This window comes from Nestor notabilis, unplaced genomic scaffold (genome assembly GCF_000696875.1).
Source record: "Nestor notabilis isolate BGI_N333 unplaced genomic scaffold, ASM69687v1 scaffold24409, whole genome shotgun sequence".
Taxonomy (NCBI): Eukaryota; Metazoa; Chordata; class Aves; order Psittaciformes; family Psittacidae; genus Nestor; species Nestor notabilis.
Genome location: NW_009942731.1, coordinates 19,057 through 31,618, shown reverse-complemented (window position 1 = coordinate 31,618; position 12,562 = coordinate 19,057). Strand labels below are relative to the sequence as shown.

At 47.9% G+C, this 12,562-nt stretch overlaps 1 protein-coding gene across 1 annotated transcript in view; it reads left to right on the top strand.

Annotated features, from left to right (window-relative positions):
• Positions 1 to 6,613: 6,613 nt before the first annotated feature.
• Positions 6,614 to 12,562, top strand: part of CD8A (CD8a molecule) — a 6,713-nt gene continuing 764 nt past the window's right edge. Inside the window, exons 1-5 of the mRNA XM_010021548.1 lie at positions 6,614 to 6,659; positions 7,195 to 7,551; positions 8,012 to 8,101; positions 8,635 to 8,751; positions 10,861 to 10,891. Coding sequence (XP_010019850.1) covers positions 6,614 to 6,659; positions 7,195 to 7,551; positions 8,012 to 8,101; positions 8,635 to 8,751; positions 10,861 to 10,891 — 641 coding nt within the window. The remainder of the gene's footprint in view (positions 6,660 to 7,194; positions 7,552 to 8,011; positions 8,102 to 8,634; positions 8,752 to 10,860; positions 10,892 to 12,562) is intronic.

Below are 12,562 nucleotides of genomic sequence, written 5' to 3'. Positions count from 1 at the left end.
TATATTATATTATATATTATAGTTGAATATAGTGTATAATATATTAAAATGATTATGACATATATTATGTTACATTTAAGTATATTATGAATAACCGTATTATGTATTATTTTATATCTTGTGTTACATATTACATAATACATATAACTATACATGTGTTACTGTATATATGTTGACAGTTACATAGATTGACAGATACCTATAGAAAAAACCCACTGGGGAACACGAAACTACCCTCAGGCAGCATAAGTACTTCTTGCCCGTATATCCCTGAACCTCGTTGCATTTCATTCATTAGACCAGAAATAGTAACATACTAAACTTCTGCTCTGTATAAACCAGAAATTGCTTCTTTCATGTTATTACAATTTGGATTGAATATTATTTCTGGTTATTAAATTAAATATTATTTGCTAGAATGAAAAATACTTGTGTGTACCAGTATGTGTATATTGTGTGCACTCAGGACGAGATCTGCATCTGTGGAATTACATACAGATATTTGTTATTCCAGCATTAATTTACCTGGAACATGTATCAGACCAAGTTAAGAATCAATTTGTGTAAAGTATGTATTTTGCTTCTCTACCACCTTGCTGTGGGAAAGCTTACTTTGAGTTGATACACTAGGGGTTCTTCCACATGGAACAAAGCTCTCCCTGTGCTTTGCAACAGGAGGTTTAATAGTCCTCCCCTGCTAAAATTCAACTTCTCATCTAGCCTTTAAGACAAACAAGTGTATGAAGGGGACTTCATCACTCCTTTAAGCAGGGAAATATCATTATTACTATTCGCACTTTCTTATCCAGTTAATAAAGAAAACCAGTTGTGAAACACTCCAAAAATCCCAATGATGGCATCAGCACGGAGCTTTTTTCTCTGCCAGGTACAACGTATCTACGTGCTGCTGCAATGGGGATCTCACACAACCAGTTTTAGTCCATTTAACGTAAATACCCAAAAAACCCTAAGACAAGTCACCCACAGAAAGCAGCTGGAAGTCAGTATGAGAAGGGAACCTGCCCCAAAGCCCTCTCCATCCTCTCCAAAAAGCCTTGGAGGGGTGAGGAGCAGGCACCATTGAGCTTGTCTCCTCTACATGAGGATGCCTTCTCGGCTATTTTTGGGACTCTACATGACCCAGAACACACAGGGAGGGACAACAAGCTGGGCAACGAGTCTGAGCTAAATTTCATCTTGCCCAAACCAGACTGAGCCTCTGCATCATGCAGCAGAAAACCCAACCCTGCAGAAACCTTGGGTGTCTGCAGGCAAAGTTTTGCAGCATTGACCTTTTCAAGAGCTTGAGCTTTGCCAGGGAACACCAAAAAATTGCCAGATTTCCCCATGTAGAGCATGGGGAGCAATGGATGCCCCCAAAGCAAAGCACTGAGCCCACAAGCTGGTGCCAACCACCAGCACCCTGCCTGGTGCAGCCAGCACAATGCTCCATCCCACCCCACGCCTTCCTCCACCCTGCAGGCATGATGGAGCAAGCCTTACCCTGCCCAAGGTGCAAGCCACATTGGTTTTCCTGCTTTTCTTCTCTGCTTGTTGTTAAAACATCCAGTCAGAGCTTGGGCACCAAAATACGGGGTACATCACCCTCCTTCCGCAAGGCTGGGCAGGGAGGAGGGCTGTGGCTTAAGAGATATCTCTATCCCCAGACCTACGTGTGTGATCTTGCCCACCACATATCCTGTTGTTCCCTCCCAGTGCAGAGAGCTGGGGCCATGCAGGCAGCATGAAATGCAACACAACCCCCAGGTATTGGGCAGATGCCTTCAGAGACAGGCAGGGCACCATCGGAGGTGATGGGTGTGCACTGCTCTTCCACACTGCAGCATGGCCCATGGCAGAAACCACACAGAGTCCCACCACGTCTGGCATCTCTTCGGGTACCACCACGGGAGGAGATGCTGCTGGGGGCTCTGCAGCAGGGTCATGGGCAGAACCTCTGCTGTTCCTCAGCAGAGCTCAAGGTGCAATCACTGTCCAGCATAAGCACAAGGTGAACTAGTTGGTTACCAAGGAGAGGTGCTGGGCTGTGCTGACACCCAGCTCCCCGGCTTCACAACATTATGCCTTAACATCAGCACCAAATGCAAAATTCAAGTTGGGGTGTTTCCTATCAGTCTATTCAAAGAAATTTGAATAGAGACAGAATATTCCTGGGGCTGGGATTTTGTATTCCTGCCCTGAGCAACAAGCTGCAAATGACACTGTGACTAAAATCTATGTTCCAAGTCATCTTGGTGCAGGAGGAAGACTCAGAGCAGCAGTGGAACAGCCACTTAGTTTATAACAAAGCCAAGACTGTTCTTCTTTGCATGCATCACTTCACATTCACCTACTCCAGTTTCAGAAAGATCCTTCTGCAGTTCATAGAATCAGTTTCCTTACTCTGTGCAAGGAAAACTCACAACATATTCAGGTCTTCCTTTATCAAACTCAAAGCTGAGGTACCAAAGCATGGAGATTACAGAGATTTCCAACACAGTGACCAGGTTAAAGGTCTACCCCACAGCGAGACAAAGGCGCAGGAGTGTTTGTGGTTTGCACGCTATATATGTTGAGGGATGTCAGAGCACCCAGAAGAGAGGGTAGTATTGGCCACTGAGTTGGAAACACACAGCGACAGTGGAAAGATAGCATCTGGTGTGTGACAATTGCACTTGACATTCTACAAACCCCTTTAGTGGTGCAGCTTTGCAAAGAGGGGGGCAGCAAGTTGCTCATAAACCACAGCTTCATTTCACACCGGAAAAGTTGCATGTTATAGTCTCAAGATTCTTTTTCCACTCTGTTTGAAACAAGATTTTGTGATTTGGAACTTGATTTTTAACTCTTCATTAAAACTTTCCATTCCTCCTCATGAAGGAGATCCTTCAAAGGGTCACGAGAGGAAGAATCAGCGGTGCTGAAGCACACTCAGTCTTGTGTCACCCCCTGTGTGACCGTCCCTGATCACCTGCAGGGATCGAGCAGCGCCTGCTCATCATCAGCAACGCTGCATCATTGCTTCGCAATGGGAAGCCCTCCTGAAGCACTACAAGGAGATACCATGGACAATAGAACAAGTGACCTGACAGAGGATGGTCATTTTGATGCTCCTTTTGTGCCTACCAACCATTAATCACAGTGTAATTCCCATAACCTGAGATGTGTTCCTGCTGCTGGTCGTGGAATTCTGAAGTATCCGTGCGATGTCTGGTATTACTGATGCTCAGAAGCTGAAGAGTTTCTTACCACCATGAAAAAGTCGCTGAGATCCTTCCACAAAATGACTGAGAAATCAACCACATGTGAAACTCAGCATCTCTTACAGCTCTGATTCCCCAAGCTCCCTCTCATTTCCCTGTCTTCTGTGTTCAACGGATGCAAGCAAGCACAGAGAAAGTGAATCCTAAACTCACTTCCTGCCAAGCTCCATTCAAGAAAGGCACATCCTTGTTAGTCAGTCTCTTTCCTGCACGATTTTGTCTCTTCTCTCCTTGCTTCTGTCTCCTTCTGCTTAATTATTTGCCATTCATTAAATACAGCCCTAGGCTGCTCTTAGTATATAAAGATAAACCTTGGTCAAAAGCAACTTAGGTTGGAGTTCACCAGCAATCAGAGCCCTGCAACCTTGGCTATGAGTAAAATGAAACTTACTGCTAGGTTTGGGAGAAGAAAAAGAAATTACCTTCTACTGGCTAACCAGCTCTCTGGTCCCCTGACGTCTTTTACATGATGCTCTGCAGAAGCAATAGGTTGTCTGAGTTTCTTCTTCTTCATTTGTCATACCTGTGGCACTACAACAGAAATTACTAATGACACGTTATTAATGCTGATGTTTCACTGGTTTGACTTAGGCCCTCAGTCTAACAATGACAAGTTAGTGCAAAATATCATCTAGAGGACAAAACACCAAACCAGGAAGATATTCCTTAACTAATTCGATTGGCCACTTTCTCCTTTAAGTTTTGGAGTAGGTCATCACTATAAAACTTAGATATACTGATGTACATTCTTTATACAAGTGTTGGTTTTAAATGAGAGCTTTTCCTGGAGGTCCTGCTTGTGCCTGGAGCTTTCCATAATCAGTTGCATCTGGTTTAGCTTTCCTTATTTGTTACTATGTACAGAAGCCAGAAAGAAATGATCCCTGCCCCAGCTCATTTGTTATTAGGGAGACACGAGATGGGGGGATGGGAAAGGGGTGGCTTTGTCTGATCACACACAGATGCCTCCATTGGAGCTACACTGCCTGGTCCCCTCTGGCCAACAAAGAGTGTCCATGCTGGAAAGAGATGTGCGACAGCCCCGCTGCAGCTGTAACTCTCTGCTGACAAGAAGCTTTTGTCATGCATTTAAAGGATATATTCATGAGCAGCTTTTTGCAGGCAGCAGAAGGGAATAGCTCCCCCTGAAGCCACCTCCTGTGACTCCCAGTGTCACCCTTGCCCAGCACAATGGGCAAAAGTCACAAGAAACAGGGGCTGGTGGTATCATTCGTGTACTGGTGAGTCACAAAGTGCTTCAGCAAACACGTGTATGAAGAGAAAAAGGAGAATGGTGACACAGAGTCTGAATGTAACAAAGGAAAAGGTGGCCTTGCATGGAAACCAGCTCAACCTGTGAGCCACGAGGCCCACGATGAAGGACACCTCTACACCCAGGAGTGGAATTCCTGGGCTCCAGTTTGTTACCCTGGACTGATTCGTAATAACATCTAATGTTAATCAGAGACAAGAGAGAAGCAAGATGTCCTTACTAAAAGGCAACAGCCCTTCCTGGATGATCCTTTAGATGTACAGCACATCCATCACTTTATCTCTGAGGACACACAATACACAGCGTAGTTAAGCATCCACACCCTACCGAGTGAGAACATAGTCCTGACAAACACCTAAACCATCCTCTTTTGCCAGCACACTCACTTCCATTCTAACTATACTGAAAAATGGGATTCAGGAATTTTCCTACTTCGGATTCAGGAGGTTGTACTTTCGAAAATGCTTCTGGAATTCCATCTGCTGACCCTGAGTTGTAAAAGTGATGGAATTCGGGAGGCCCCCACACAACAATCCCAATGGCACCAGCAGGAACCAGCTCACTTCTGCACCTCAGAAAACATGAGACTCCACTGCAGTCACCTGCAAGGCAGGCCATGGTTTCAGTTCCTTGTCTATATTCCTCCATCAGCCTATGGAGACAGGCAATTCCCAAGAAAAACTTATTCCATTATAAAGGGAGGATGAATTCTACTTAGGATAAGGAGAATGAGTGGCTCACTGAAACCAGGAGGAGCTTACACAAGTATCATCACTTGATGTCTCATCTGGAGACAGCTGGAGTGCTAAGAGGGGACATATAGCTCAAGTCTGACATTTTCTTCATGGGATTATGAGATCCAGATCCTTGTAATGTCATTTAACTGATGAAACCTGTTTTCTCTTTCTTTTGCCAAAACCTGCTCTATTTCAGGCAGACATCACAAGTCTCACAGCCTCAGGATGAATTTCACACATCTCAGCAGGGCCTAACAGCAGCTTTCCTCACTCACCAACACACTTTGATGCCCAGTGGAATAAAGCCAGCTCCTAAACCACTTTCCTTCACTCGTCTCTACGCAGCAGCCACAATAGCAATGGCACCAGCAGCAGCAGCACCCGATTTCTGACATACCCAGGCAAAAGGGGTATTTCTTTGCAACGGAGTCATAGAAAAACACCTCCCACAGAAAAACAACCAACAGGAAAGCCAAGAAATGCCAGTAAGAAGAATATCTATAACACAGCAGCCCACCAGCCTCGCAGTTGCTGGTGTATGTGCAAAGCTCCGGGAAGCATCGCCCGTACCCACACGCGAGTGGTCACCTGGAGGCAGGAAGGGCCCTCCCCGTGGGAGCACACTGGGGTTTGTTGGCAGGGCGGAAGACCCTGTGGTTCGAGAGGAAAACCACAAGATGCCAAAAACACAACCCTGGGGCTTTCTCGATGGGTTTCACATCACAGACCACCTGCCTTGTGCTAAGTGGCTTCTGCAGAGCAACTGCAAAGAGGGATTGCAAAGAGAACAACCCAGCACCTGAAGAGCTCAGCTGTGGGGCAGCAACACGTGTGCTTGGGGGTAAACAACACGTATGGATACATGCCATGAAACACTCATGTTTTGGGTGTGCTTTGTCATCCACATGAGACCCTTAGGGTGTGCACAAGCGAAGGCAGCAGAGTCCCTTGCAACCTGGGGCCTGCAGCCGAAGTATTGGGCTTGTCCATCACTTGTGTGGAGCTGGAGCTGCTGTGAACCCCCAGAAGGCTGGGACACAGCAAGCTGCAGGCGCTGATCCTACCTCAAGCGTGAGCATCATCAGTGTGGATCTCCGGGGAAGTCATTGAGGCAAAATCCTTGTGGCACCGTCAAGAACTGATAGCGATAAATGAACCCAGCCTCTGGATTAGAACTGGATTTCTTCAGGAATCCTTTTTTCTCCCTTTTTTGCCACAGATGCTGAACAACACCCAAGAGGGTCCTGGTGACATCACATCCTCCCCAAATTGCAACGCAGCTCACCCAAGCCGAGCGAGAAAGATCATCTCTGCTCCGCTGCACCGTCCCCAAGGAGAAGATGACCGGGGCTCCTGCGCTGCTCCTGCTGCTCGCCCTGGGGCTCTGTGAGTATGGGCACTATGGGGTTGAGCATCACCTTCACTGGGATGGGCAAGTAAATCCCTGCCACTGATTCCAGGAAATTGGGCTAAATTGTTAAAGGGAACATAAAAAGCAAACCAAAAAGGGTGACTTTGAGGTTTGCTCAGTAATTGCGAAGGTGGCACAGCTGGATGGGTGGCTGCGGCATCAAACGTGCTGGAAAGGGAGCCCGGTTGGATATGTGGTTCTGGAGGGGAGGGGGAATGGGAAAAAGCGGGATTTAGCAGTCAGTGTTTTTAAGGAGTCACTTTGGGTAAGCTGGGAAGGGGTAACATCCCTGAGAAGGCAGCTGAAGAGCAGCACCCACCTTTAAAGTCTGGGTGGCTGATCGCTGAGCACCCTCCACGCACAATCCCAGTAAGGACTCCAATAGAACCTTCAAGTCATCGTGGTCCTTCCTTTGCATTTGACTTCACGCCCCATGGACAGGCAATGAGGTTTGTCCGGAGGGGATACGGCTCTTCCTGAGCAGTTCCCACAGGGATTCCTCTCCCACAGGCTGTCCTGAGATCCTTGGTCAGTGGTATGAGCTGAAGGTTCACAGCATCACGCAGCCCCGGATGGGACAGCGACTGAACCTGCAGTGTCAGAGCAGCAACAAGGACAGTGGCGTATTCTGGATCCACCAGGACAAGGCTGGGACCCTTCGCTTCATCGTCTTCATCTCTTCCCTTTCCCGGACCACCTTTGTGGGGAACATGAGGACATCCATACGCTTTGTGGCAGGGAAAGACAGCATGTTCTACTGGTTGGTAGTGAAGTCCTTCATGCCACAGGACGAGGGGAACTATTACTGCCTCATCAACAGCAACCAAGTGCTGTACTTCAGCCCTGGCCGGTCTGTCTTCCTTCCAGGTCAGCAACACTTCCACCCAACATCGCTTAGCTCTGCCCAAATGCCCAGCACCTCCTGCCCTGCCTTTTGTAATCAGTCACCTCTCCCACAGACCCCACTGTCTGTGCTTGCTTGCCCAAGGCGTTTCATAACCAGTGCACCCAGAGGCTCCCTGCTTGCCTTCTCCTGGCCAAAGGCAAGGTGATGGGGCAGACACAGCATCACCCCATCCCTGCTTCTCCATCCCATTCATGGCTCTTAAGGGATAAGACTAAAGCAAAGTCCTCCACCAACAGAGAGTAAGAAATAAAGAGCCTGCAGCTCCTTACTGGGTCTTGGGGGAGTCACGACCCAACATGGGCTCTGTGAGGTCCCCTCGGACCTGAGCATCTGTGCCCTGGCAGGGGTGGGAGAGCACGAGGGCAGGAGGGAGCTGTTTTCTGTGTTCTACATGCTGTATCCATCCATTTTCACTGACAGTCACCACCACAGTGGCACCCACCACCCCAGCACCCACTGTCCAGAATGGCACCACCAAAAGGGACCCCTGCCTGAAAAGCCCGGATCCAGGTAGTCCTGCTGCATGAAGGGAGAGGGGAAGAATTGGGCTCTGGTCCACTGATACCGAGGGGGGTCCTGGAGGCACTCTGGGATGTGGGGAGCGTGAAAACCCTTGGAGCTTTAGCAGAGTTGGAAGGATTAAACTCCAGCATTTCGTTCCATGTGGGAAAGGTGAAGGATGATGTAAGAAGCATGAGTGTGTCTCACGCCTGGGCACACTGGGAAGAGGTGGAGGGAGGGTTGGGATGGGTTTAGACTCAGCAGGAGACGCAGGAACACCCCAGGGAAATGCTGTGCCAGATCCCTCTGAAGTCACCAGGATTCCCCAGTTAACTTACAAACACCACTCAATGGTTTATTCCTGCCTTTCAATGCTGATGAAAATGATCAGTGTAAACGAGCAGCAGGAACTGATGCACTTGCGGAGGTCACTGGTGGTCCAGGGGGAACCCTCTGCTTCACCACCAGCCTTGCTGAACACCAGGCACGTCCCCTGGCTCCACCAGCATGTGGTGGACCTTCCCTCTTCTCTCTTCCTGCAGAGACCAGCAAGAAGAAAGAGCTGGATTTCTTATGTGACATCTTCATCTGGGTTCCCTTGACAGTCGCCTGCTTCCTGCTCCTCGTCGCCCTGACAGTCACCATCATGCTGTGCCAACGTAAGAGTCACCCATATAACCCGCTGTAGATAACCCTCCAGCCTGAAAGTGCAGCCCTGGCCCTCGGGGGAAGAGATCTTCCAACTATCCCCTTTGCACAGGCACCAGATAACCAGGACAGTCCACCCAAGAGAAGGACCACTGCTAAAATCATTGCATTATCCTCACCAGTAGGCTTAGGCTGTGAAATAACTATTAACTTAGAATAATAGAATAATAGGGACTGTAGTGATAGGACAAGGGGTGATGGGTTCAGACTTAAACAGGGGCAGTTCAGGTTGGATACAAGGAAGAAGTTCTTTACTGTGAGGGTGCTGAGGTGCTGGAACAAGCTGCCCAGAGAAGTGGTGAATGCTCCATCCCTGGCAGTGTTCAAGGCCAGGTTGGACAGAGCCTTGGGTGACATGGTCTGGTGTGAGGTGTCCCTGCCCATGGCAGGGGGTTGGAACTGGATGATCTTAAGGTCCTTTCCAGCCCAAACCAGTCTATGATTCTATGATTTAGGTCAGAAAAGACCTTTAAGGAAGAAAAATAGATTATAAGTAGAGAAATTAACTCTATCAAACTGTATTGGCTCTACCATCCTTAAATGGGTGTATCAGAGGGTAAAAGTACCAGAACCTGAAACACTTTGACAGAACAGGATAAACATGCTCTGGCACACAGCTTGTGAAGTCAAACACCCCACCAGCAGCTTGAGCTGTAACCAAACAAGCAACTCAATGGCACAGGTTCAGAGGCTGCCCTGCTTAAAGCAGTAACACAAAATCTCTGAGTAGGCAAAAGTCCTTTGGTGAAATTTCATGTTTAACTACCCTGAGCAAGCAGCGAGTGCAAATGTGTTAAATCAGTTTAACACTCACTGAAATCAGTTCAACTTTGTGATACCCCCAGAAGTTGCACTGATTCCACTAAACCAGCTCAGCTTGTTTGCCTGGAACGTCACTGGAACCCAGCTGGATCCTCACTGACCCCACAGCCTGGAGCTGACGTGAGATGAATTTACCAGAGACAGTTTGAAATAGCACAGAATCCCAGACTGGTTTGGGTTGAGGGACCTTAAAGCTCCTCCACTTCCAACCCCTGCCACAGGCAGGGACACCTTCCACTAGAGCAGGTTGCTCCAAGCCCCTGTGTCCAACCTGGCCTTGAACACTGCCAGGGATGGGGCAGCCACAGCTTCTGTGGGCACCCTGTGCCAGCGCCTCAGCACCCTCACAGGGAAGAGCTTCTGCCCAAGAGCTCATCTCAATCTCCCCTCTGGCAGGTTAAAGACATTCCCCTTGTCCTGTCCCTACAGACCCTTGTCCAAAGCCCCTCTCCAGGTTTCCTGGAGCCCCTTTAGGTATTGGAAGGCTGAAAAGTAGTTTTTCAGCATCCCAGAGCCCTGCAAACTACCCAGCACCCCGGCCTGCAGCAAGAGGAAGGAATGCAGGAAAAAACACTGATGAACCACAGCAGAACATCATTCTTCTGAGGGAAATGGCTGAGGCAGCAGCAGAGCGCCCGTAGTTGGTGCCAATTCCCTCTGAACTCACCAGGGTTCCCCAGTTAACCTACAAACACCACTCAGTGATTTATTTCTGCCTTTTAATGCTGATGTGAATGCTCAGTGAAAAGCCACGAGCTGCAGTTCATCTCTGCAGCACAAGCCCTCAAGGGCAGATATTTCCCTCATACTAAAAATGAACGTCCAGGCATTGTATTTTGCTGAATACATCCCAAAGTAACCACCTAGATGCCAAACCAGGGAAGAGTTGGCATCATTCTCACCAGGAATTAATTGCTGCTAATGGGTTTTCAGCAACATGCCAAAGTTGCTGGAGACAGCAAGTGAATCTAATTCAGTGTCAGTGTCGCCAGGCTGCTGCTGCTGCGACTTGTGTGAAAACCTGATTCATTAAGATACTCTGGGACCGCTGGGGAAATGTGAGCTGCAGCACTGCTCCCTCGCACAGCTTTCCTCCAAAATAAGCTGGGTTTATTCATCTTTATACGTCTTAAAGACAGCAAGCTGCTGGGGAATGCCAGCCCTACCTCGCTGCAGCGTTTCTCTGCTGAGCTGTGATTTGGTGTCTTTGAACTGACACGTTTTCTTCCTTATTGTAGAAACCAGGAGACGAAGATGCCGATGTAAAAGGTTAGTGACAGGGGTGCATGGTTGAAACTTGGCAGCATCTCACTCACAAGGGATAAAGCAGGCAGGTGCCAAAACCAACCTAAACATTCTTCATCTGATATACGATGGATGAGAGGCGAATGTGTAGTGAGTTAAGGGCAAAAAAGAGAGGTAAGATTCTCTCCTCCTATGTCTGTCTCTTTAATATTAAGTAATGAAATCACTGAGCACTGACACTGCAGTAGATACTGAACAGAAAGACATGAGGTGTCTGTGGCAGCCTACGGACTTCGTGCATCACTTGATGCTTGTCATGAACCACATTTGCGTGCTCCCGGTGCACGATGTGCTCCTATGCACCTCCAACCTGAGCCTGGGGTGACCGTATTTCACCCTTCCCCTCCCCAAACTGTTCATTCAAAATCACTACTGGACCTTCAGGCTATGCCCATGGATTAGTACAAGTTGTTGCATCCCAAATCCCCCTCTGCACAATTCTGGACCAACATCACCATGTGCCTCTATTTCCCCAACAGGCTTTAAGCAACAGTAGCAGAGGGGCTGATGCAGCCTTAGATGACTTTCTTAGATGACAGCAGTGCAGATCTGCATAGCATTAAAGTTAACTCATTTCCTAGGGCAGACAGGAACCCCTTCTTCATGCTTTCCCTCCTGCCTCCCCCAGTCTCCCTGAGTCACCAGGAAAACACCATCAGAATAAGAATTGCAATTTGCCAGTTTGGAAGAAAACAAACCCTTTTGCCCATGAGGAATTCACACTTTGCTTGTGCACATCGACCCCCTGATCTGCACAGAACCACATCTGCAGTTTTACAAGCCCTGTGCCAAGTGGCTGGTGGCAAGAGAGTGCTCCAGCACCAAAATCCCTGCTCCTGCTCTGGCCAGGCCAGTGCTGGGCTCACGCTTGGGAAACCTGGGTTGCAAGAAGGTTTGGTTCACATCTCTGACGCCTTATTCTTTGCAAATCAAGCATCTTTTCAATTGGATACTGTCACATTCCTTGTTACACATCCATGGGTTTCATAGGAAAAAATAGGCAGTTTAGTTGTTCAAATTAGTATGCTCAGAAAGCACCTCCCTCCCCCTAAATTAACAGAAAATGGATCCCTACAACAAAGGCAGAACGCATCAGAAATCACTGCCTGAATAACCATAGAATGGTTTGGAATAATAACACGATAGTTTGATATAGAATAGTAACAACAGTGTTCAAGGCAAGAGGCACTGAGTGCCAACGCCTTCGCCCTTTGGTGCAATCTTCCCATGTCTGTATCAGAACACAGCTGCACCCACAGACCTGTGTTTGCTTTTACCTGTCTGAAGAAGGGAACAGCCTGTCATGTTTATGATGGATATTTATCATACCCAGTGCTCTTCAGATCCCTGTCTGGCTTTCCAAGGGCTAGATGATAACAAAGAGCTGTTCTTGCAGCCCCTTTGAGGACAATGTGTGCATTCTTCACTTATCTCAACCCCTGCTACCAGCCCCATACAAAGATGCTTTGTCCCTAAGGGGGAAAACCACTCCACAGAGCTCAATTTTGCACCGATGGGGCAGTTGGGTTCCAGGTGCCTCAGGAAATCATCTCATCAAGGCCAGCTTTGCTTCAGCAGCACTAAAGTGACAGAGTTCTGGTTTAAGCAATTGCAGCAGATTTAAGCTTTTATTTA